We start from the raw sequence: 26328 nt of genomic DNA, 5'->3' as shown, positions 1-26328 counted from the left end.
TGTCAAACTGTACTCGGACCGAAAATCTGATCATCTGCAGGAGCCCTCAGGCCGAGCTGTTAGTGTACCTGGACTGGAGACCAGAGGGTTTTGGTTACTGTATACGGTATATTATGGCCCCTGTACCATTATCCCAGGAGTAGGACCGGTTCCCTCATGAAGGCTTCTTCATGGCATTGCCCATGTGGTTTCCAGACCAATCTCTAGCTATCATTGCATGCAGGACTACTCACTGAAGGGGATAGACCTCCAGTCCAGCCTCCATTGCTGTCTTTCTTTGCGCTGTGATAGCCATCGAGAGCAGTGGCGTGAAGTCAATGTAGCATCTTCATGAGGGAACATCACACAAAACTTACTCTTGGGATTATGGTGTGGGGTGACGTAATGTACGGTAGCCAGACTCCTCACCTACATTCCAGGTACACTAACTGCTCAGCGTCACATTGATTTGGCCTTGGAACCAGTAGCCATTTCTCCAAAGTGTCCCATGAGCCGTTTTTCAACATGATGAATGTCAGGTCACATTGTGCTGCACACATCTGGCCGCAGAAAAAAGCTAATCTGGTGGAGTCAGGTGTCGGACCCCTCTGCGATCTGATATCGGTGACCTGTCCTGGACAATCCCTCTAATGTAGTTTCCTCACCACACTTCCATCAACACCACACCGCAGATGTTGTCTGGTTGGATCCAGACCCAGGACCTCAGAGCTGCAGGGGCAATGAAGGGGCAGGCAAGCTCTATCTCTATATGTCCAATATTCTGAAAAAGCATAATGTATGTGTAGTTAATATATATTTCTTTTCCTCTTCAGACATCTGTGTCTTATTTTTTTTTTTCATCTGTGACATCTTCAGCTCACACTTGGCTGCAGTTATGGATAAACTCACGTTTCCTCAATTTCCTCTAATGGACTTGGTAAATTTTTTCCGCCAGAATATTCTAACAGGAGCCGAAGCTAAAAATTTTACCAAAAGTGACCTTTACCCTAATCCCAAGGTAAAGTAGTGGTTACTTCTCTATTTGGACTTGTACTTATTACTGCTCTGGTTTTGTGGGGGAAATGAGACATGGAGCGGTGGTGACTCGAACATAGAATTCGAGCACACCGAATATGCTCTATTAGCCCTCGAGCATGGCGGATAACCCCTTCTCCAAGCACGATCGCTCATCACTATCTGTGACTGTTCTGGGCAGTACGCGCGTGCTGTTCTTGATCTCACTAATGTTGTGTCTCCATTTACAGCCAGAATGGAACCAGAAGCTCTTCATGAGGGTGCTGCAGAAAGTCTACAATGTTGGCATAGAGCAGTTTTATATGGTATGTCTCTATGGAATTCCTTTGGCCGTTTGCTCACTGAAGACTTAAGGGAACACTTGTTTCGCAAAAAAAAATATAGGTAGCAAAGTTTTCTCAAAATCCTCATAATGGACTTCATCGACATGTTGATTCTGTTCTGAGACCTCCTGAAAAAGCGCCCAGGAAACGCTCAAAAGAAAGAACATGCAATTCTATGGAAAACCAGCTTTCTGTTCATATGTTCAGGCTTTTGAACGTCTTTTAACCACTTGGCATCTTTTGTAGCTTGAAGTGGTTAAAAGAAAAGACTGCTCCATTCTTCAGGTGAGTTCTTCTAAGACGCTCTTCTACTTTACAATACAAGAAGGCTCAGAAGACGTCTGGGCATCTTTTTGAGCATTTTCACTTCAGAAACCTCTAGCAGTGTCTCCATTGTTGAATAGAGGAAAAAAAAATGCCCCAAGACCCTCAGGAAATGGCCAAAAAGATGAAAAAACGTCAACTTGTCCTGAAGCGTCTTCCTTTTAGAATACCTTGTAGGAGACGTCGTGTGCCCAGGCCCAGCACTGGTGGGGTGATCACAGCCTTACTGATACAACTAGAGCCGGGTCTGATCTGCCGATGGTTCATTATTCACTTACATCACAGTAATAAGTCATTTTTTTATTTCCATAATTCATTTCATATATTCCAGGTACCGGTGGGTTTAGACATCCAGTACCCTCATCTGATGGAAGGCTTCGCCCCTGTGGCTTGTATTGTGAAGCTCATGTATGTATACCTTTATACATAGGATTATTGTAGTAAATCCCTATTTGTAGTAGGACGCCATGAGATTTTCAACATTAAAATGTTTTTCCTAGCCCATGATTGCCACCCGTGATAATGGTGGGCTCTGATCTGTGGTAGATTTGAATGGCTCGATTTGCCCTCAGTGTAATGGCTATTTCACAGGCACTTTACCAGTGAAATGGCAATGACTCTTTACTGGCTTTTCCAATCAATTAGTGGAAGTGGTGATTGTGAAGCTCATATGCTCATTAACCCCTTCCCGACCTTTGACGCATACGCTGCGTCATGAAAGTCTGTGCCTTCCCGACCTATGACGCAGCGTATGCGTCATGGAATGATCGCGTCCCTGCAGATCGGGTGAAGGGGTTAATTCCTATTTTACCCGATCTGCAGGGAGAGGGGGAGTGGTGCTTCAGCCCAGGGGGGGTGGCTTCACCCCCCCGTGGCTACGATCGCTCTGATTGGCTGTTGAAAGTGAAACTGCCAATCAGAGCGATTTGTAATATTTCACCTAAAAAACTGGTGAAATATTACAATCCAGCCATGGCCGATGCTGCAATATCATCGGCCATGGCTGGAAATATTCACGTGACCCCCCCCACACCCACCGATCGCCCCCCCAGGCCTCTGTTATGGGGTCCGGTCCCCTCCGTCCGCCTGCCGGCTCCCCCGTCCTCCTGTCCGCTCCCTCCTTGTTAGTATTCACCCCCCCTGTGCTCCGATTACCCCCCCTGTGCTCCGATCACCCCCCCCCACCACCCCTTCATACTTACCGATCCTCCCGGTGTCCGGCCGTCTCCTCGCTGGGCGCCGCCATCTTGGAAAATGGCCGGCGCATGCTCAGTGCGCCCGCCGAATCTGCCAGTCGGCAGATTCCTTACAGGTACATTTTGATCGCTGTGGTAGGTTCTATCACAGCGATCAAAATAAAAAAAATAATAAATACCCCCCCCCCCCCCTTTATCACCCCCATAGGGACAATAATAAAATAAAGAAATTTTTTTTTTTTCTTTTTCCACTAGGGTTAGGGTTAGAACTAGGGTTAGAACTAGGGGTAGGGTTAGGGGTAGGGTTAGGGTTACGGGTAGGGTTAGGGGTAGGGTTATGGCATGTGCACACAGAGCGGATCGGCCGCGGATCGGCAGCGGATCCGCAGCGGATACGCAGCGGATACGCAGCGGATACGCAGCGGATTGGCAGCGGATACGCAGCGGATCCGCAGCGGATCGGCAGCGGATATGCAGCGGATCCGCAGTGGATCGGCCGCGGATACGCAGCAGATCGGCAGCAGATACGCAGCGGATTGGCCGCGGATTCGCAGCGGATTGGCCGCGGATCCGCAGCGGATTGGCTGCTGCGAATTCGAAGCAGTTTTCCATCAGGTTTACAGTACCATGTACACCTAAGGAAAACCAAATCCGCTGTGCCCATGGTGCGGAGAATTCCATGCAGAATCGCTGCGTTGTATTTTCCGCAGCATGTCAATTCTTTGTGCGGATTCCGCAGCGTTTTACACCTGTTCCTCAATAGGAATCCGCAGGTGAAATCCGCACAAAAAAACACTGGAAATCCGCTGTAAATCCGTAGGTAAAACGCAGTGCCTTTTACCTGCGGATTTTTCAAAAATCGTGCGGAAAAATCTCACACGAATCCGCAAAGTGGGCACATAGCCTTAGGGTTAGGGTTGGAATTAGAGTTAGGGTACCGTCTCACAGTGGCACTTTGGTCGCTACGACGGTACGATCCGTGACGTTCCAGCGATATCCATACGATATCGCTGTGTCTGACACGCAGCAGCGATCAGGGACCCTGCTGAGAATCGTACGTCGTAGCAGATCGTTTGGAACTTTCTTTCGTCGCTGGATCTCCCGCTGTCATCGCTGGATCGTTGTGTGTGACAGCGATCCAGCGATGCATTCACTTGAAACCAGGGTAAACATCGGGTTACTAAGCGCAGGGCCGCGCTTAGTAACCCGATGTTTACCGTGAAAAAAAAAAAAAAACGTACATACTCACATTTCGGTGTCCTTCAGGTCCCTTGCCGTCTGCTTCCCGCTATGACTGTCTGCCGGCCGGAAAGTGAGAGCACAGCACAGCAGTGACGTCACCGCTGCGCTCTGCTCTCACTGTATGGCGGCACTCAGTCAGAGCGGGAAGCAGACGGCAAGGGACCTGAAGGACACCGAAATGTGAGTATGTACGTTTTTTTTTTTTTTACTTTTACGCTGGTAACCACGGTAAACATCGGGTTACTAAGCGCGGCCCTGCGCTTAGTAACCCGATGTTTACCCTGGTTACCTGGGACCTTGGCATCGTTGGTCGCTGGAGAGCGGTCTGTGTGACAGCTCCCCAGCGACCACACAATGACTTTCCAACGATCACGGCCAGGTCGTATCGCTGGTCGTGATCGTTGGTAAATCGTTATGTGAGACGGTACCCTTAGGGTTGGAATTAGGGCTAGGGTTGGAAATAGGGTTAAGATTAGGCTTGTGGTTAGGGTTAAGGATAGGGTTAGGGTTGTGTTGGGGTTACAGTTGTGGGTAGGGTTGGGATTAGGGTTAGGATTAGGGTTGGATTTAGGGTTACGGGTGTGTTGGGGTTAGGGTTGTGGTTAGGGGTGTGTTGGGGTTAGGGTTGTGATTATGGTTATGGCTACAGTTGGGATTAGGGTTAGGGGTGTGTTGGGGTTAGTGTTGAAGTTAGAATTGAGGGGTTTCCACTGTTTAGGCACATCAGGGGTCTCCAAATGCAACATGGCGCCACCATTGATTCCAGCCAATCTTGCGTTCAAAAAGTCAAATGGTGCGCCCTCCCTTCCAAGCCCCGACGTGCGCCCAAACAGTGGTTTACCCCCACATATGGGATACCAGCGTACTCAGGACAAACTGGGCAACAACTATTGGGGTCCAATTTCTCCTGTTACCTTTGCAAAAAAAAAAAAATTACTTGCTAAAACATAATTTTGAGGAAAGAACAATTATTTTTTATTTTCACGGCTCTACGTTATAAACTTATGTGAAACACTTGGGGGTTGAAAGTGCTCACCACACATCTAGATAAGATCCTTTTGGGGTCTTGTTTCCAAAATGGGGTCACTTGTGGGGTGTTTCTACTGTTTAGGCACATCAGGGGCTCTGCAAATGCAACATGACGCCCGCAGACCATTCCATCAAAGTCTGCATTTCAAATGTCACTACTTCCCTTCCGATCCCTGACGTGCGCCCAAACAGTGGTTTACCCCCACATATGAGGTATCAGCGTACTCACAACAAACTGGGCAACAAATATTGGGGTCCAATTTCTCCTGTTACCCTTGTGAAAATAAACAATTGCTTGCTAAAACATCTTTTTTGAGGAAAGAAAAATTATTTTTTATTTTCACGGCTCTGCGTTGTAAACTTCTGTGAAGCACTTGGGGGTTGAACGTGCTCACCACACATCTAGATAAGTTCCGTGGGGGGTCTAGTTTCCAAAATGGGGTCACTTGTGGGGGGTTTCTACTGTTTAGGCACATCAGGGGCTCTGCAAACGTAACATGATTCCCGCAGATCATTCCATCAAAGTCTGCATTCCAAATCGTCACTACTTCCCTTCCGAGCCCCGCCATGTGCCCAAACAGTGGTTTACCCCCACATATGGGGTATCAGCGTACTCAGGAGAAACTGGACAACAACTTTTGGGGTCAAATTTTTCCTGTTACCCTTGGGAAAATTAAAAAATTCTGGGCTAAAAAAATATTTTTGAGGAAAGAAAACACATTTTTTATTTTCACGGCTCTGCGTTATAAACTTCTGTGAAGCACTTGGGGGTTCAAAGTGCTCACCACACATCTAGATAAGTTCCCTTGTGGGTCTAGTTTCCAAAGTGGGGTCAATTGTGGGGAGTTCCTACTGTTTAGGCACATCAGGGGCTCTGCAAATGCAACGTGACGCCCGCAGAGCATTCCATTAAAGTCTGTATTTCAAAACGTCACTACTTCCCTTCCGCTCCCCGACGTGTGCCAAAACAGTGGTTTACCCCCACATATGGGGTATCATCGTACTCAGGACAAACTGGACAACAACATTTGGGGTCCAATTTCTCCTATTATCCTTGGGAAAATAAAAAACTCCGGGCTAAAAATCATTTTTGAGGAAAGAAAAATATTTTTTTATTTTCATGGCTCTGCGTTATAAACTTCTGTGAAGCACCTGGGGGTTTTAAGTGCTCACTATACATCTAGATTAGTTCCTTGGGGGGTCTAGTTTCCAAAATGGGGTCACTTGTAGGGGAGCTCCAATGTTTAGGCACACAGGGGCTCTCCGAACGCAACATGGTGTCCACTAACGATTGGAGCTAATTTTCCATTGAAAAAGTCAAATGGCGCGCCTTCCCTTCCAAGCCTTGCCGTGCACCCAAACAGTGGTTTACCCCCACATATGAGGTATCTGCGTACTCAGGAGAAATTGCCCAACAAATTTTAGGATCCATTTTATCCTGTTGCCCATGTGAAAATGAAAAAATTGAGGCTAAAAAAAATTTTGTGTGAAAAAAAAGTACTTTTTCATTTTTACGGATCAATTTGTGAAGCACCTGAGGGTTTAAAGTGCTCACTATGCATCTAGATAAGTTCCTTGGGGGGTCTAGTTTCCAAAATGGGGTCACTTGTGGGGGAGCTCCAATGTTTAGGCACACAGGGGCTCTCCAAACCTGACATGGTGTCCGCTAACGATGGAGATAATTTTTCATTCAAAAAGTCAAATGGCGCTCCTTCCCTTCCGAGCCTTACCATGTGCCCAAACAGTAGTTTACCCCCACATATGAGGTATTGGCGTACTCAGGAGAAATTGCCCAACAAATTTTAGGATCCATTTTATTCTGTTGCCCATGTGAAAATGAAAAAATTGAGGCTAAAAGAAAATTTGTGTGAAAAAAAAAGTACTTTTTCATTTTTACGGATTAATTTGTGAAGCACCTGGGGGTTTAAAGTGCTCACTATGCTTCTAGATACGTTCCTTGGGGGGTCTAGTTTCCAAAATGGGGTCACTTGTGGGGGAGCTCCAATGTTTAGGCACACGGGGGTTCTCCAAACGCGACATGGTGTCCGCTAAAGATTGGAGCCAATTTTTCATTCAAAAAGTCAAATGGCGCTCCTTCCCTTCCGAGCCCTGCCGTGCGCCCAAACAGTGGTTTACCCCCACATATGAGGCATCAGCGTACTCAGGACAAATTGGACAACAACATCCGTGGTCCAGTTTCTCTTTTTACCCTTGGGAAAATAAAAAAATTGTTGCGAAAAGATCATTTTTGTGACTAAAAAGTTAAATGTTAATTTTTCTCCTATTTGTTGCTTCTGCTGCTGTGAAACACCTGAAGGGTTAATAAACTTCTTGAATGTGGTTTTGAGCACCTTGAGGGGTGCAGTTTTTAGAATGGTGTCACTTTTGGGTATTTTCAGCCATATAGAACCCTCAAACTGACTTCAAATGTGAGGTGGTCCCTAAAAAAAATGGTTTTGTAAATTTTGTTGTAAAAATGAGAAATCACTGGTCAAATTTTAACCCTTATAACTTCCTAGCAAAAAAAAATTTTCTTTCCAAAATTGTGCTGATGTAAAGTAGACATGTGGGAAATGTTATTTATTAACTATTTTGTGTCACATAACTCTCTGGTTTAACAGAATAAAAATTCAAAATGTGAAAATTGCTAAATTTTCAAAATTTTCGCCAAATTTCCGTTTTTTTCACAAATAAACTCAGAAATTATCGACCTAAATTTACCACTAACATGAAGCCCAATATGTCACGAAAAAACAATCTCAGAACCGCAAGGATCCGTTGAAGCGTTCCTGAGTTATTACCTCATAAAGGGACACTGGTCAGAATTGCAAAAAATGGCAAGGTCATTAAGGCCAAAATAGGCTGGGTCATGAAGGGGTTAACGGTCTAGTATCCATTTGCTATGCTGCTTGCTACCTGTGGCACTGCTGCGTGTGTGGTGTTACTTTTTGCTCAATGTGCTGGGCCTCTGTCTACTCTTTGTGCTGCTCTCTATCTCTGGTGCTGCTGCATACGCTCTCCCGCTCTTTCCCTGGTGCTGCTGCGTGCGCTATACAGCTCTCTATCTCTGGTGCTGCTGCGTGCGCTCTACCGCTCTCTTTCCCTGGTGCTGCTGCGTGCGTTATACAGCTCTCTATCTTTGGTGCTGCTGCGTGCGCTCTACCACTCTCTAATTCTGGTGCTGCTGCGTGCACTCTGGTGCTGCTGTGTGCGCTCTACCACTCTCTATCCCTGGTGCTGCTGTGTGCGATCTACCGCTCTCTATCCCTGGTGCTGCTGTGTGCGATCTACCGCTCTCTATCCCTGGTGCCGCTGTGTGCTATCTACCGCTCTCTATCCCTGGTGCCGCTGTGTGCGATCTACCGCTCTCTATCCCTGGTGCCGCTGTGTGCGATCTACCGCTCTCTATCCCTGGTGCTGCTGTGTGCGATCTACCGCTCTCTATCCCTGGTGCTGCTGTGTGCGATCTACCGCTCTCTATCCCTGGTGCTGCTGTGTGCGATCTACCGCTCTCTATCCCTGGTGCTGCTGTGTGCGATCTACCACTCTCTGTCCCTGGTGCTGTTGTGTGCGATCTACCGCTCTCTGTCCCTGGTGCTGCTGTGTGCGATCTACCGTTCTCTGTCCCTGGTGCTGCTGCTCTACCCCTTAGTGCTGCTGCATGCACTATATCTCTCTATCCCTGGTGGTGCTGTGGCGTGCACTGTGCCTTCACCAGGTGATGCTGCTGCATGCACTATATCTCTCTATCCCTGGTGGTGCTGTGGCGTGCGCTGTGCCTTCACCAGGTGGTGCTGCTGTGTGCACTATGCGCTCCTTCCCCCTGGTGGTGCTCCGGCTGCAATGCTATGCTGCGCCCTTCCCTCAGTGGTGCTCCTGCTGCGCCGCCGTACCCTCTCCCTGGTGCTGCTGCATGCTGTGGGCTGCGCTCGTCTAATCCCTTGGTGATATTCTCCTTTGGACAACTTGTGCTTCCCAGAAAAGCATAATTGTATTGGGAACTCTGCATTAAAAGATCCAGTTATCAGTTTTACTTCCATATCTGTCTGTAATCCTCTTTATTATACTCTGGTAACTGATTCTGTTCTGTCGGTATAATATAGGGACCGCTTCTTGCCGCTGTGCCTCATATATGACTTTCACTCATCTGATGTCCTAAATCCAAGTAAGTACGGTACCATCCGCGCTAGTGTTCCATAGATCGCAGCCTGCAGAGCTTTGTACTGACTTGTAGACTTTCGTCCTTGGTTTAGAAGGGAAGAGGACCGCCCACTTGCTGAGTGGAATTGTAAACTTCTTGCATTTCAGGGAAACTCGTAAAGTGGTCTACACAAGCTTCTGCTTAAAATACGTGAGTAAGGACCACTACAGGCTGAAACTTCTGCTGCTGGCGCCCAATGTCTACATTTGTCACTGATCATGTCACCATGGTTTTTTTTTTTTTATTATTTTTGTAGAAATCGATTGTGGACAATATAAGCCAACAGCAGAAGACAATTCAGGAGTTGGAGGCTAAAATTGAGAAACTCTCGTAAGTCTTTTCAGAAGTTACTTTTCTCTGACCATTTTTATCTGCGTCGTATTCATGGATTCCTCTGCCGTTTGTAGAATGAGTCCACAGCTCAGAATTCTGCCAGCGCTCCTCTTTTTCACCATTCCCCTTCTTTCCCATAATCCTTTGTCCAGTGTCCAAATGAACTTCTTCCCCAAATAGGAAGCCCACCTCCCATCCTAGTATGTAGTTTAACAGAGAAGGGATATTATCCCTTAACAGGGTTTTCTCATTTTCTTAAATGGGTAAAAATGTATGCAAAGGCATCTGTGCAATTTACTTTTCATTAAAAATCCTCTCCATTCTGATGGACGGAGGGAATTTTAATTTTATAGTTCACTGCATTGTAGCGGATATGACCAGACTCCTAATCAAGGAGTGCAGTAAAGTGAGTTACAGGATGTGCTGCTGTAGATGGAGGCAGAGGAGAGGACGGGCAGTAAAGTGAGTTACAGAACATTCTGCTGTAGATCGAGGCAGAGGAGAGGACGGGCAGTAATGTGAGTTACAGGACATTCTGCTGTAGATCGAGGCAGAGGAGAGGACGGGCAGTAATGTGAGTTACAGGACATTCTGCTGTAGATCGAGGCAGAGGAGAGGACGGGCAGTAATGTGAGTTACAGGACATTCTGCTGTAGATCGAGGCAGAGGAGAGGATGGGCAGTAATGTGAGTTACAGGACGTGCTGCTGTAGATGGAGGCAGAGGAGAGGACGGGCAGTAATGTGAGTTACAGGACATTCTGCTGTAGATGGAGGCAGAGGAGAGGACGGGCAGTAATGTGAGTTACAGGACATTCTGCTGTAGATCGAGGCAGAGGAGAGGACGGGCAGTAATGTGAGTTACAGGACATTCTGCTGTAGATCGAGGCAGAGGAGAGGACGGGCAGTAATGTGAGTTACAGGACATTCTGCTGTAGATCGAGGCAGAGGAGAGGACGGGCAGTAATGTGAGTTACAGGACATTCTGCTGTAGATCGAGGCAGAGGAGAGGACGGGCAGTAATGTGAGTTACAGGACATTCTGCTGTAGATCGAGGCAGAGGAGAGGACGGGCAGTAATGTGAGTTACAGGACGTGCTGCTGTAGATCGAGGCAGAGGAGAGGACGGGCAGTAATGTGAGTTACAGGACATTCTGCTGTAGATCGGGGCAGAGGAGAGGACGGGCAGTAAAGTGAGTTACAGAACATTCTGCTGTAGATCGAGGCAGAGGAGAGGACGGGCAGTAATGTGAGTTACAGGACATTCTGCTGTAGATCGAGGCAGAGGAGAGGACGGGCAGTAATGTGAGTTACAGGACGTGCTGCTGTAGATGGAAGCAGAGGAGAGGACGGGCAGTAATGTGAGTTACAGGACATTCTGCTGTAGATGGAGGTAGAGGAGAGGACGGGCAGTAATGTGAGTTACAGGACATTCTGCTGTAGATGGAGGCAGAGGAGAGGACGGGCAGTAATGTGAGTTACAGGACATTCTGCTGTAGATGGAGGCAGAGGAGAGGACGGTAGTAAAGTGAGTTACAGGACGTGTTGCTGCAGGCAGAGGAGAGAGGACGGCAGTAAAGTGAGTTACAGGACGTGTTGCTGGAGGCAGAGGAGAGGACGGTAGTAAAGTGAGTTACAGGATGTGTTGCTGCAGGCAGAGGAGAGAGGGCGGCAGTAAAGTGAGTTACAGGATGTGTTGCTGTAGATAGGAGAGGAGAGGGTGGGCAGTAAAGTGAGTTAGGCTTCTTTCACACTTCCGTCGGCAGGCGGCTGTCATAATGCGTCGACGTGACGGATGCGTCAAAAATAGTGTAAAACGGATGCAACGCATCCAGTTTTTCGACGGATCCGCTAGACTGTTCCTTCAAAAAACTGGATCCGTTTTCCCATCCATTTCATCCGTTTTTTTGACGGATCTGTTTTCCATACCTCCAAATGGGAGGCTCCCAAATGTAATTGGCTACTGGAAAATAATGGAAACCTATATATTGAGTGTTTTAACACCCCATCTTTGAGAGGGTTTAGAGCAAGTGGCAGAAATGGAAGGAATTCTAGCAAATATTGTGACCATCTATGCATCTATCCTTCAGGCAGGTTGCTGGCAGGCTTCTTGCTTGTAGGCTTCTTGCTGGCACATTGAGGAATGAAGCCACATGGCAGATTTATATAGATTTGGGACTGTCTGGCCAATTGGCTACTAAATACTGATTTGGAGCATGTTCAGTGTAAAAAAAAAAAAAAAAAGTATTCCAGCACTGGAATCCGTCATGTGACGTACCACGACAGATCCTGCGTCCATAGGCTTCCATTCTTGCCAACGACGTATGCCGCAGGATCCGTCGTGGTACGTTTTTTCCAATGCAGACAAACGTTTCATTGTACGTTTTTTCCAGACGACGTGACGCCAAATTCCACAGGATCCAGTGCACGACGGACGAAACGTGTGGCCATATGTCACTAATACAAGTCTATGAGAAAAAACCGCATCCTGCGGGCAAATGCGCAGGATCCGTTTTTTTTACAAAATGACGCATTATATCTGGGAATGAAAGACGGAAGTGTGAAAGAGGCCTTACAGGACGTGCTGCTGGAGGCAGAGGCTCTTTGTAAGGGATTATGCTTGTGTTAACGAAGACCCAACCCCTCTTCCTAACGTCATTCTAGGCATCTCTTCTGCAGGACACAGATTTACCATAATAACGACCAGTGAATAGCAAATTAGGAAAAACTGACAGCCCTCGTAAGCTGCACTTTAGAGCGATTTCAAGGATGGAAAATGTTGGGTTTTTTTTTTTTTTTTTTTTTTCAAATAAAATTATGTGCACTTTTGTTATTTGGCTCCTAATCTATAACCTTAAGCAAAATGTCTGAAAGTGAAGTGATCATTTATTCCAGGGATAACTAAACCTTTTTGTTTTTCACCCTAGGACGGTCCCACCTGAACAACAAGCAGAATTCAAGACTCTTTCCAGTGAAATTCAAGATCTTCAGCAATCCATAAGCCAGGAGTATCGTGGAAAAGACGTGAGTTGCCCCTCGGGGGTCTTATAGATGTCATCGCAAGGAGCCCTGGGGCAATATTCACTCCCCAAATTATTTCACCCATATGCTGTATGCCGTAAAGGAAAACCATAATCAGGACCCCCAAATTGCTGGGGGTTTTTTGTTTTTTGTTTTTTTTTTCCGTTTGTCCCTCAAAACTCTTACTAAACTGTTCAAAATACCTTTTAAATGTTGCAATTAAAAATGTCAGCTCGCTCTGCAAAAACAAACCCTCACACAGCTCCATCAATGGAAAAATGTAAAAAAAAAGTTATCGGTCTTGAGGGAGGGGAAATGGCCACAAACTCAATTTTTTTTTCCCCACTGCAGTTGGAATTTTTTTTTTCAGTTCATTACATGGTAAAGAATGGTGTCATTCAAAATTACAAAGTCCCGCAAAGAACAAGCCTTAAAGGGAACCTGTCAGCAGGCGCCATCTTGGAGGAGGAATTATTTTTTTCTTCAGTGAGATGACGCTGCCAGCGCATGCGCCGTAGCAGCTATTGGATCACAGCTATAGACACCTATAGCTACTACTGCACAGGCGCCATTTTCAATTTTTTTTTTTTTTTCCCTAGCTGGATAACATCAAGAAAATGTATTATTGGCACACTATCCATGTGATTATGCTGCAGAGCAGGTACCACGGCCGGCACCTGCCTGCAGAAGCGTTTTTTGTCTCTTTCTTCAGTAAATTAGGTATTCATTATGCAAACTGGGGGCCGGTCAGTGAGGAATCAGTGACCTGTTAGTAGCCTGCATTATGAATACCTAATCAGAGCAGCACATACCCCAGCCCCACCCAGGAGCACGAGCATATCATTAACTCAAAACTGAAAATAAAGATTACACAACAACCACAAGACAGATTTCATCAATCAAGGTATCACTGCAATCAGTATAACGGCGCCGACCTGACCCTGTCTGTAGGTTACTGTGCACAATCCTGCTGACAGGTTCCTTTTAAGAGTCTGTCGATGGAGAGAAAACAAGTTATGCGTCTTGGAAAAAGGGGAAGGAAAAATAATTGCAAAAAAAAGCTGCATCATCAAGGAGTTAAAGTACTTATTTTAATTTTATTTTTTGGACAAGATCTTCAAGGAGTTTGTATGTTCTCCCCGTGTTTGCGTGGGTTTCCTCCGGGTTCTCCGTTTTCCTCCCACATTCCAAAGACATACAGATAGGGAATGTAGATTGAGAGTCCCATTGAGGACAGTGATGATAATGTATGTAAAACGCTGCGGAATATGATGGCGCTATAAAAGCAATGCATAATAATATATATATATATTTTATGTTGGGTGGGTGGGTTCTACGACCCAATCGATGGCTAAAAAATGCTGTTCCTCGGTTCTTTAGGAGTCAAAAAAAGTCATAATAACCTTATTGTTTCAGTGGAGCATCAAATTCCTGCCCTTCTTTATACAGCACAGCCCCACAAGAGTGATGTATATATTCTTAGTGAGCCCTTGTGATAACCGATATCCTTATATCTTGGGTTCTATAGCTCGTCCTTCAGGAAAAGATTGCACAGGAAAAAGCTGACCTTGCTGAAAAAATGAAGAAACTGGTAAGTACAGTTCTAAAACAATTAAACCAACAAAAATATATGAGAATGAGAAAGTACATCCAGAAAAAATATATTATTTTTTATTTTTTTTACTTTTTTTTTTTCGTTGAGCAAAGAGAGAAAAATGTGTTAAAATGATGCAGTAAGCATTGCTTTCCCCCTGAGTCTCATTGCTCCAGTGGTTTTAGATGGGATGACTACAATTGGTCTCGTGACCACTGCAAGCAATCACTGGTCTCAGCAATGCCATTTACATGTATGGTACGTCTCTGAGTTCAGTGATTGTCAGCAGCGGTCACTACAAATATCAAAAAGACTGACCTGCACCTCCAAAAAGAACAAGACAAGTGTGAAGTACCAGTAGGGCCCTCCTAAATGGTAGATATTCCACATAAGCTCCTATAACTTCACATTTCCCGTATTTTTCAGACTATAAGATGCACTTTCCCCCAAAAAAAATTGTGAGGAAAGTGGGGGGTGCGTCTTATAGTGCGAACGTAGGCTTACCAGTTGGGTGTGGTTTGGCGGCGGCAGAGGTGCGGTGATTCTGAGGCGCGGTGGGCGGTACGGCGTGCACCTGAGCAGGGTCCCTTCCTCAGGTGTGGCGACGCCACGGCCCGGTGTCCACGGAGAGCAGAGCCGGGTGAATCACGGGTTTCTCGGTGGCGGCGTGCACAGATTGAGTTCTCTGCTTCCCGTGGCTTCAGGAAAATGGCCGCGCGTGCGCAGATTGAGGTTGCGGCGGCCATTTTCCTGAAGCTGAGTTCGCAGATTGAGCTCTCAGCTTCAGGAAAATGGCTGCCGCGATCTCCACATGCGCACGCACTGCCTCCCGCAGCCATTTTCCTGAAGCTCCAGGAAGCAGAGAACTCAATCTGCACACGCGCGGCCTCAGGAAGATGGCGTCCGCCACCGAAAAATCCGTGTTTAACCCGACTCTGCTGCTTTCCTTGGACTCTGGGCCGCGGTGTCACCCCACCTGAGGAAGGGACCCTGCTCAGGTGCACTCCGTACCACCCACCGCGCCTCAGCATCACCGCACCTCTGCCTCCGCCACACTACTGCCGCAACCCCCCCCCCGTGGACACCAGGCCGTGGCGTTGCCCACCTTATCAGGAAGGGACCCTGCTAAGGTGCACTCGCCACAGCCCACAAAGAACATCAGCACCGCCGACTCCGGACCGGACTTATCCTGAGGATGGGACCATGCCTCCTGTAACCCTGCTGTACCACCGCCAGCCCTCAGGTAAGATACCTTAAATTTGGACAGCAAGAGGGACCCCCATCTAATAAAAATCTTTTTTTCTTCTATTTTCACTCCAAAATTTGGGGTGCATCTTATGGTCCGGTGCGTCTTGTAGTCCGAAAAATATGGGTAGTATTCCTCTATAAGGGTATGTACACAGAAAAATCTGCTTCAAATACTGATGTGTTCTTAAGAAAAACGTAGCATATAATACGCTCGTTTTTTATGCTTCTTTTTGTTTTTTTGCTTGCATTTTTCCCATTCATTAGAATCGGAGAAAACTTGGAATGCGGCAGATATGAAACTGCTTCAAATCTGCAGGAAAAGCAACTTATGCAGAAGATTTTAAGACTCTCATTCACTTACCTGGTTCTAGGAAAACTTTGTTTTTGTGACGAACCTGCATAGAAAAATAACGCAGGAAATACTTAACGTGTGCACAGAACCTAAGGAGTTTTCCAGGACTTCAATAATAACGATATAGGAAAGGTCATCAGACTAACAGGTGGAGATCCAGCCACGATCGGTGGGCTGCAGCAAACACTGGCCCCTCTTTGCTGTTCACCAGGCACAGCCAACACTAAATCTATAGAGGTGTACCTGGTGATCATCGTTCAGCTGGATGTGAGGAGTTACCATATATATTCATGTATAAGCTGACCCGAGTATAAGCCGAGGCACCTAAATTTGCCACGAAAAACTGGGAAAACGTATTGACTCGAGTATAAGCTGGGTATGCATTGTCCCCTCATCCCCATCCTGGTATGCATGGCTCCTCATCCTCGTCCTTATATGCATGGTCCCTTATTCCCTATCCCTGTATGTATGACTCCCCTTCCCTGTCGTTGTATGCATGGTTCCTATAAAACAAACAAAAAAAACCATCCTACTTACCTTCCCTGTGCGCCCTCGCTGCATCTTGTTTCTTCCGGGCGAGCGATCACATGTCCCCGCTCATTAAGGTAATGAATATCACTCCGCCTATGGGAGTGGAGAGGGGTGAACATTCATTACCTTAATGAGCGGAAGACATGTGATCGCTCAGCCGGAAGAGCTGCGGGCGCCGGAACGAGATGCAGCGAGGGCACGCAGGGAAGGTAAGTAGGATGTGTTCTGGAAGCAGGTGGCTGCTCATATATAAACTGAGGGGAGCGTTTTCAGCACAGATTTCCAGTTTGTTCGGCAATTCCTGCATGTGTTGCGGCAGTCGAACAGCCGAGAGACATGCAGCCACGGAAACTTGGAACATAGTTTTTGAGCATGCTGAAGATACTCTTTTAGCACCCGAGCACATGAGATCTATGTCATCTGTAAATTCCAGGTGGATGTTTTTCTCTCTGATGAACTTATCTCTTTTCCACAGAATCAGCACAAGCTATTCATTGCCACCATGAAGGAAGAACAAGAGAGCATGAAATCCCAGGTAGTGGAATCTCCAGAACAGCGCAAGAATAAAACTGAGCGGATGAAAGAAAATGTCCACAGACTGAAGGAAGCAAGGGTAAGATCAAAGAATGCCCCTGTTGACTGTCGGCCACTGTGTAATCAATAAATCCCTAGTTATTTCTCCTGCGTCATTTGTCCCTTGTAAACTTCTGAAAGGTTCTGTATATAACATTGTCTTCACAGCAAGAGACCAGTGAGAAATGTGATCATTATCGGGAGCGGGTGACCATGGCCTGTCTGTGGCAGTCAGATGTGCAGGCCTATAATAAGAAGCTGCATAGTATGAAGACCTACCTGGAGATGTACAGGAAGATCCTGGAAGAGGTACAAGGGTGGGCTTCAGCCCCCTGTGACACCTTATTGTGCATACACTCAGATTTGGTGTCTCTCACTTTCATGTATTATATTACTTGTTGTTTTTTTTCTCTTAGGCTCGACAAAAAGATGAACAAATTGTTAATAAGAACTTGGAGCTGAAATCCGGCGCTACTGAAGAAACCCAGTTTAAAAGAAGTATCCAGATAAAGAAAGAGAAACTGGCAAAAATGGATATCAAGAATCAGAAGAAAGTAGAGGATTTTCTGCAGCGGAAAAACGAGAATTTGGAGTGAGTTTTATTTCCGGTCACTATTTTGTCTTTCTGTACCGAATTCCATGTGAGCTCTCGTCTGTTAGCGGAGAAAATGTGGACAACCCCATGGCTGGTGCCGGCTGCTCGTTATCGTGGCTGGTGGCGACTGCTCGTTATGGTGGCTGGTGCCGGCTGCTCGTTATGGTGGCTGGTGCCGGCTGCTCGTTATCGTGGCTGGTGGCGACTGCTCATTATGGTGGCTGGTGCCGGCTGCTCGTTATCGTGGCTGGTGGCGACTGCTCATTATGGTGGCTCGTGCCGGCTGCTCGTTATCGTGGCTGGTGCTTGATTACTCTGTAGGCAGATATTTTTTACAGAATTGATCATATGCAGGACAGGCCTTTGGGTGCATATGTCTGTGGTTTTGCACCATAATTTTTTTATTTTTATTGCCCATCACACAAACTTTTAGTTATTTGAGGTGATATTTAGACCAGTAGTGAGGTTCGGATATCACCATGTTCCTGGCCGCTGAGGCTCCTCTTTGGAGAGTTTGAGAACCTCTGATTCTACAGAAAGCCTGTGCTAGAGGAGGAGTGCCATCCTAGTTATACATTGGGGAGGAATTGAACGTTTGACTAATCTCTTAATTACACAGGATCTGCAGCCACATTCAAGAAAAGAGACAGGCCATGCATGGACGCGTATCACACGTTCTTCAAGAAATCCGACAGATAAGCAATAAGAAAGATCAGCTCCTGGAGGCAGTAGAAAAGGACAACAGAAAGTGTCAGGTGAGCGGATTGGGGATCGCTCATGTCATTGTGTAGTGGAACCCGGGTTATTCCAGATTGTCGACTTCCCAGAAGGAATTGCTGCCTACCTAAGGTTGGGGCTACACAGAAACTTCTTGTATCACTGCTGATTTTTAACTTTAGCACTCCAAAAAACTTCTGGTATACTCTAGTCTGAAACGGCCCAAACACTCAGAACATGAATCCTCATACTTGGGTGAGCTCAAGAGCTTCTGTGTCCATTGATGATCCTTGTGAGATGTTCTCATGAGCTGTGGTCATTTCAATACATTTACCTGGCAGTACATTGCCAGTACATTGATGGGCCCCCTTGAGTTTCTAGTTCATGTTAAGCCCTTCCTGACATAGGACGTATTAATGCGTCCTATGTCAGGTGTGGATGCCTGGGTCCGTCCCACTAACAGCTACTGATAAATCCCTTAAAAGGGTTGTCCACTACTTGGTCAACCCATTCCTAAAAGCTGTAGTGTCCCATGGAAAATAAAAAAAAATCCGTTCCCGGCCTCAGCATTAATCCAGCAATTTTGACACCTGGTCTCCCAGTCCTGGAATGACATTAGATTCAGCGCTCACATGGCCTAACAATCTGCGGCCACCAATGGGCTACTTGTTGACACTTCATTAACCCATGCAATCCTGTCTGGGTGCCAATAAGAGTTCATATAAGAACTGTGATTTTTGCCCTTTACTGCAATACACGGGATAAAAATTTTAATCTCCTTTTTCACCTTTTATAAAATAAAAAAAAAATAAGAACATGCCTAATTGGTATTATCTATCAAAATGTTACATTATTTAACCCAAACGGTAAACACTAAAGGCAAAAAAAAATATTGAAGAACCAGAAATGCAGATTTTCCTACTCCGCAACATCCTAAGATGCAATAAAGAACATTCAAAACATCATAAGGTACTAATAAAAACTACAGCTCAGCTGAAAAATAAAGTGACAGACCTCACAAAACTGCAACACAAACCACTTGCAAATTCCAGAATTTTTATTTTTACTACTGGATCCTTTCCTGACATGACACTTTTTCCCTACAAAATTGTTCATAGTGTGAAAAAGTAGGGAAAACATTTTAAACCCTACATAAATCTGCTATCTTTATAATCATACTGATCCAAAGAATAGAGATGCCTTAATATATATATATATATAGAGAGAGAGAGATATACATATATATATAGATATAGATATATATATATATATTATATACATACATACATACATTTCTCAAAATGCTGTTTATTTGTTCATTCTGCCTCCCAACTCCCAAAAACTGCAAAAAGGTTCGGTTCTCATTTGTTTTGAGCATTTGCATTGGGGTTTCTAACTTGCTAAAAAACAGGATTCGGATGAAACCCGCATAAAAACAGTTCACTATAATAATGTGAATGGAGACACTTTGGACTCTGTCAAGCCTCTGTTCCAGCAGTGTCCCATCTTTTTAGAGGTGCACAGGAGTGTGGTCGACAGCGATTTCGTGCTTGACTACAAATATGGGACACCAACAGAAAAGTGGCCAGATGGAGCCCAAAGTGTCTCCATGTGCCTCATTGCAGTGGTTTCACCGGAGTCACTTATTTTGAAGATTTAGAAGTAAACTCTGATATTAGTGCCCAGGATAAATGTGAGCTGAGCCTTAAAAGGGGATTGACCAGTCAGCAAATTTTATTCTATATAATCTGAGAGCAGCATAATGTTTGGGACAGAGACTCTGATTCCATTGATGGGTCGCTTGCTGTAGTTTCAATACAATCGGTGACTTATCAGCATGAGGTTATCATTGCAGGACTAGATGTTTTGCGCATGTCAGTACAGCTAATCTGTATAACCCTGCCTCTACCACTGATTGGCAGTTTGTCACTCAGGTGTGGATGGGGTTATACGCAGCTCCACTTTCTGACCATTGCTACATCTCTTGCCGAGAAAACACGGATTCTATCAAAACTGCACCAAACAGCCCAGTAAGTGACACTGTTAGAATCAGGGTTCTCTACTTTATGCTACTCTCAGATTATACAGCAAAAACCTGGTGACATTCCCTTTAAAAGTACCGTATATACTCATGTATAAGCTGAGTTTTTCAGCACATTTTTTGTTCTCAAAACGCCTCCCTCGGCTTATACACGAGTCATTATCTCAGAAAGATGGAGGGGGAGCGACGGAGCAGCGGGTCACAGAGGCAGGAGTCTGCTGCTGTAACTGTGGCCACTGCTAAAGAGATGTGAATATTCACTGCACTGGCTTCCAGCACACACGCCTGCATCCAGCACACATCCTACTTGCCTTCCCTGCGCGCCCTCACTGCATCTCCTTCCGATGCCAGCAGCTTTTCCGGGCCGATCAATCACACGTCCCCCACTCATTAAGATAATGAATATTCACCCCTCTCCACTCCCATAGGCGTGGAGTGAATATTCATTACCTTGATGAGCGGGGGCACGTGATCGCTTGGCCGGAAGAGCTGCTGGTGCCGGAACGAGATGCAGCGAGGGCGCGCAGGGAAGGTAAGTAGGTTGTGTTTGTTTTTTGTTTTTTATAGGAACCATGCATACAAGGATAGTGGATAAGGAGCCATGCATACAGGGACAGGGAGCCATGCATACAAGGACGGGGATGGGGAGCCATGCATACCAGGATAGGGATGAGGGCCCAATGCATACCCGGCTTATACTCAAGTCAATAAGTTTTCCCAGTTTTTCGTGGCAAAATTAGGTGCCTTGGCTTATACTTGGGTCGACTTATACTCGAGTATATACGTTAATCAAAAACTATCAAGAACAGCTTCTACTCAACCCATGAAAAGCAAGCCTCCACTCAGGTCTGCCAATGGAAATATAGGGGGGTTAGTACATTACTTGTAGCACAAAGTCTCTGAAATAGTGACATGGTTCAGGCAAAAAAAAAAAAAAAAAATCAATACACCGTGTGCGCTTCTAGATGCCCCACTCCTTTCTGAGCCGTACAGTGTGCCTAGACCCCAGTCGGTGTATTGCAATTGGCAATACTGTAGTGTGAAGAAAGCATTTAATAGTTTACAAGGTGCATGTGTACAGAAGCACAAACTGGGCGCTGCAATGTATGGGGCCCTGCAATGTACGGGGCCCTGCAATATACTGGGCGCTGCAATGTATGGGGCGCTGCAATGGCAGATTTTCAGTTTTCACTCTGCAACATCCACTGCACTTATTTCTGGAAAACACTGAGTCAAAATTGTCACTACACCTGTAGATGAATTCCCACAGGGGTGTAGTTTCCCAAATGTGGCCACTTTCGGGGGGATTCTACTGTGCTAGCACTTAGGGTTTCTACAAATGGAGTTTACAAACTTATCTAGAAAAATCTGTGGTTCAAATATGAAATGGCGCTCCGTCCCTCCCGCGTCTCATCATGTGGCCAAATAGAAATGTACAGCCACATAGCGGATGTTGCCGAGTACAGAATAAAATGCATAACAAATTATTAATTTTCACCTATTACCACTTGTGAAAATTTAAAGAAATTTAATATGGGGTCCGTTTTTGATCTGTTGGGGTCTTTGGTATTTCGACATGGCACCTGCAAACCATTCCAGCAAAATCTGTACTTCGAAATGGCGCTCCTTCCCCTTGCACTATGCATGAAAAGTAGTTTCTGACCACATATTTGGGATTTTCATACTTGGGAGAAATTGTGTTACAGATTATTGGGTCCATGTTATCCTATTACCTGTTGTGAACTTAAAAAAAAATAAAAAAAAAACATGGGCTAAAAAAAGACATTTTAAATCCCCCAAATCAGTAGCCCAACCAGCCCTTTATAGTGTTTGACACATTAGCAGATCTTTAGAAAAATTATTTCTGAAGTCCAATTTTAATATGCAAGTCAAGTCGAAGGGGCATTTGTTTCCCCAGACTAGTTGCCCCTCTCTGCATGTTATCAGACCCCTGTGAGTGTGATGGCAGGATTGGCAAGGAAAGTTATACAGGATATACAAATGCTGGTGATTTGGGGGGGACCTGTCATGTTCCCTTTAAAAAAAAATAAAATGATACTAATGTAACGTAAACATGAAATAGATATTAGTTTGATTGAATTTTTATGCCATTAAAACAAATGATCATACCAAAGTTTGAAAATAAGTTTTTTAAAATGTGTAAAATTTCCAATATTTTCAAAAATGCTAATTTTTTTCACACTAAATTTACTAGTCATGAGCGAATGTTCTCGAGTAAGGTGTTATGCGACCATGCTCGTGTGCTGAGTATTTTCAGTGTGCTTGAAAAATATGTTCTAGTCCCCGCGGCTGCATGTCTCGTGGCTTTTCGACAGCTGCAACACATGACGAGATTCCCTAACAAGCAGGCCATCCCTCCATGTGTTACAGCTGTCGAACACCCGTGAGACATGCAGCCGCGGGGACTCAAACTTATTTTTTGAGCACATCAAAGATACTGTATTTTTCGAACTATAAGACGCACTTTGTCCCCCAAAAATTTGAGAGGAAAATCGGGGGGGGGTGCGTCTTATAGTCCGAATGCACGCTTACTGGGGAGTTGCGACAGTGGTGTAGCAGCGTCCCTTACTCAGGGAACCGGCAGAGGTGTGGCGATGCTGAGCTCGGTGTCGGCCGTGCAGAGTGCATCATTGGTTCTCCTGCGGCCATCTTCCTGAAGCCGTGGGCTGCCGGACGCGGCGCGTGTGCGTGGATTGTGATCTCAGCTGACCTCTCACGCTCCATTTTCCTGAGGTGGTGGGATTGAGATCAGGGAGGCCCTCTGCTTCAGAAAAATGTCTACGCATGCACAGATTGAGTTCTCGGCAGCCATTTTCCTGAAGCCGAGGGCCGCCCAGATCTCAATCTGTGCACACACGGCCTCAGGAAGATGGCCGCAGAGAGACCGGTGATGCACTCGGCTCTGCTCGCCGTGGACACAGGGCCACATTTCTGCTGCCAGCATCCTGAGGAAGGGACCCTGCTCCATGCTCTGCCTCATTGCTGACACCGCCCCCCCCCCTCAACATCGAACTGCTGGGATAGCCCGGGACTGCAGCACCGCCCCACTTCTGCTGCCGCCGGCTTCCTGAGGAAGGGACCATACCTCCTGTGACTCCGCTCTACCACCGCCGGCCCTCAGGTAAGATACCTTAAATTTGGACAATAAGACGGACCCCCATCTTATAAAAATCTTGTTTCTGCTATTTTCCACTCCAAAATTTGGGGTGCGTCTTATTGTCCGGTGCATCTTATAGTCCGAAAAATACGGTACTGTTGTCACTCGAGCATGCTCGGATAACACCTTATCCAAGCACGTTCACTCATCACTAACATTTACCTCTAATGTGTCACGAAAAAAATATTCTCGGAAGCACTGAGATTTGTGGAGGCATTCCTGAGTGATTACCACTTAAAGCAATGTCAGATTTAAAAAATTGGCCTCATGTAGAAAGATGAATATAGGCAAAAGGTTCATGAAACAACCCCAAGAACGAAGCACTTTTATCCCTGTAATCGTGCTGACGAGGGGAATCCTCTTACATATAATTTTTCCTGCACAATAAACACCGTAAAAATTAAAATCCAGAACATTGTATAGTAATAATAATGGTGTTCACAACAACCTCTTCCTCCAAAAAAAGCCCTAATGCGTCCGTCAGCGGGAAAAAAAATAAGGAAAATTTGTTTGACTTCCTTTTAATGTAATTTTTTCTTCCTTTTCTTGCTTCTCCACCAATTTTCTCCTTACAGGAAGTCATGACCGGCTTTAGAAATGCGCTGGAGAAATATCACGACAGTTTGCAGAAAGTCTCCGATCGCAGTGCTGCACGGAGAAAAGAGAAGGTAGCAGAGCTGAGTCGAAGGCTAAACCTACGATAGAAGTTTCCAGTCTGTATTATGTCTTTGTTTTGTTTTTTGTTTGTTAATATGCTAAATTTTTTAAAATAGCTAATGTGATTTATTAATCATTAAATAACTATATTACTCCTGTACCAAGCTGCCGGGCTGTGATTTATCGCGTATCTTTAACATTGAACATGGGAAGATGTTTGCAACCATTAAGTTTGAGATGGGGAACATGGAAAGTGACGTGAGGGAAGTAAAGAAAAATGTATTACATAAAAACGCCATTGACAACGAGCTTTTACTATTATATTAAATCATATATGGCCACATAGAAATTTCCCTGAGTGGAAACGTCAACTATCCGCAATCGCCTTTTTGGCTGAATCTTCAAAAACCCACAGCTTCTGGCTCGCTGTCCAGTTCTCTGCCCCATTTCTTACCTATTTCCATCGTCGCACGCAGTATCTTTGTCCTCTTTGACTCCAGGCCAGGACTTATGACACTTCACATCGTGAAATTTTTACGCAAGTCGCCTGAGTGACGCCACAGCACACAATGAGACTTTGTCGAGACGGAAGACAAAGCCTGGAGTAAAGGAAGCCGAAGAGTATGTGGGGGATGAAGAAGAAAAGAAACGCGGTCAATAAACTGCAGCCCTGTGAATCAATTCTCCCATCTCTAGTCCAGAGTACTGTATGTCTCCCCACGTTTCGCCAAGGAATCTCTGCTTCCTCCTAGGGTTGTATAATAACTCAATTACCCCTGAGTTCCAAGAGGATCTTCTATATGGCCAGCTGGAAAAAATGAAGGGGACACAGCCATTCCAGAGATAAATAGTGGTTGAGGTTAATATTGTGAGTGACCACTGGCTGGCAGGTATGGGTCTGCACTGCTTACCACGCAGTATACGGTTTGTTTTACAATGGGTCTCTATGGTGGACAAACAGATGATCCTAAATCCATCATCACTTTTGGGCATGTACCTACCACCCGACAGTGGCCACAATTACCGTATATCTACCCTAAATTGGTGAAAATGCCATTACTGTAGAACCTCACTGACATTTTTTTTCCTTCAAGCTGTAGAGCAGGATGTCCATTTTCACAAATCTAGAAAGACCTCCCTTATCCTTCTGCGGGAGAGGAGGAGGGGGACATGAGACACCTAATGGGTGAGCAGTGGGATGGGGCAGTTTCCTCAAACCATAATAAGCGTCTTTCAAAACTCTATGGTCGGCCTAGGACCTACTATATACCATTTGCTACATTTCACCTCGATTACCTTGATGGATGCCCCAAGTGACACTCATGTTCTGGTAAATTCTTCCATCTCCTCTAGAGTTCTTGGATTTGTCGAACAAATAGTCAAATTTCTTAATGATGTAATGGGAACACTATGGGGAAAAAATGTTATCACTAAGAACTGGTTAGACAGTAGAGCTCCAAATTTGTCAGAACTGGACCGCTCCCACATGAAATGACCTGAAAAAATTCTACAAAATATGGGATAAATGGTTACAATCCCATTACTCAGCTAGCCTACCACAATCATTGTCTTATGAGACCCTAACCCCTGATGGAAGACCAACTGCCCATAATAATAATCTTTATTTTTATATAGCACTAACATATTCCGCAGCGCTTTACAGATTGCACACATTATCATCGCTGTCCCCGATGGGGCTCACAGTCTAGATTCCCTATCAGTATGTCTTTGGAATGTGGGAGGAAACCGGAGAACCCAGAGGAAACCCACACAAACATGGGGAGAACATACAAACTCTTTGCAGATGTTGTCCTTGGTGGGAGTTGAACCCAGGACCCCAGTGCTGCAAGGCTGCAGTGCTAACCACTGAGCCACCGTGCTGCCCATAGGTTTTATGTAGCCTTCGGGATCAGTGCCTTTGTCAATTCTTTCTGCACCAATATCAGCACTTTAGAGGGGATGTCCACTACAACAACCATTCCAGCAGGGTCCGCACTGGCTCTCCCAGGGCTCCCGTGACATGTCATGCAATATCTGTGGCCATTTAGCGCTGGCTTCACTCTCCCCTCCTTCAGACAAATTAGACATCCAGAGCAAGTAAGAGCTGTGGCTGGCCGTTCTCTCACTGCCTCCGGATGTTAATTACGTCCATAGAAGATTGA

At 45.6% G+C, this 26328-nt stretch overlaps 1 protein-coding gene across 6 annotated transcripts in view; it reads left to right on the top strand.

The window, feature by feature from the left end:
• NUF2 (NUF2 component of NDC80 kinetochore complex) overlaps window positions 1-24326 on the top strand; it is a 30034-nt gene extending 5708 nt beyond the window's left edge. For 4 of the 6 annotated variants that reach the window (XM_077278390.1, XM_077278388.1, XM_077278389.1 and 1 more), the window contains exons 2-14: window positions 813-997; window positions 1245-1319; window positions 1993-2069; window positions 9232-9293; window positions 9382-9479; window positions 9586-9659; window positions 12587-12683; window positions 14209-14271; window positions 16881-17018; window positions 17147-17287; window positions 17395-17570; window positions 18193-18328; window positions 24085-24326. In XM_077278390.1, the coding sequence (XP_077134505.1) occupies window positions 875-997; window positions 1245-1319; window positions 1993-2069; window positions 9232-9293; window positions 9382-9479; window positions 9586-9659; window positions 12587-12683; window positions 14209-14271; window positions 16881-17018; window positions 17147-17287; window positions 17395-17570; window positions 18193-18328; window positions 24085-24213 (1389 nt within the window). In that variant the 5' untranslated portion in view covers window positions 813-874 and the 3' untranslated portion in view covers window positions 24214-24326. The remainder of the gene's footprint in view (window positions 1-812; window positions 998-1244; window positions 1320-1992; window positions 2070-9231; window positions 9294-9381; window positions 9480-9585; window positions 9660-12586; window positions 12684-14208; window positions 14272-16880; window positions 17019-17146; window positions 17288-17394; window positions 17571-18192; window positions 18329-24084) is intronic. The other 2 variants (XM_077278393.1, XM_077278387.1) reach the window with 1 other exon arrangement.
• The last annotated feature ends 2002 nt before the right edge of the window (window positions 24327-26328 follow it).

This window comes from Ranitomeya variabilis, chromosome 8, assembly GCF_051348905.1.
Source record: "Ranitomeya variabilis isolate aRanVar5 chromosome 8, aRanVar5.hap1, whole genome shotgun sequence".
In the NCBI taxonomy this organism is placed as follows: Eukaryota; Metazoa; Chordata; class Amphibia; order Anura; family Dendrobatidae; genus Ranitomeya; species Ranitomeya variabilis.
Note: the sequence above shows the minus strand (reverse complement) of the source record. Positions and strands in the feature narration are given on the sequence as shown.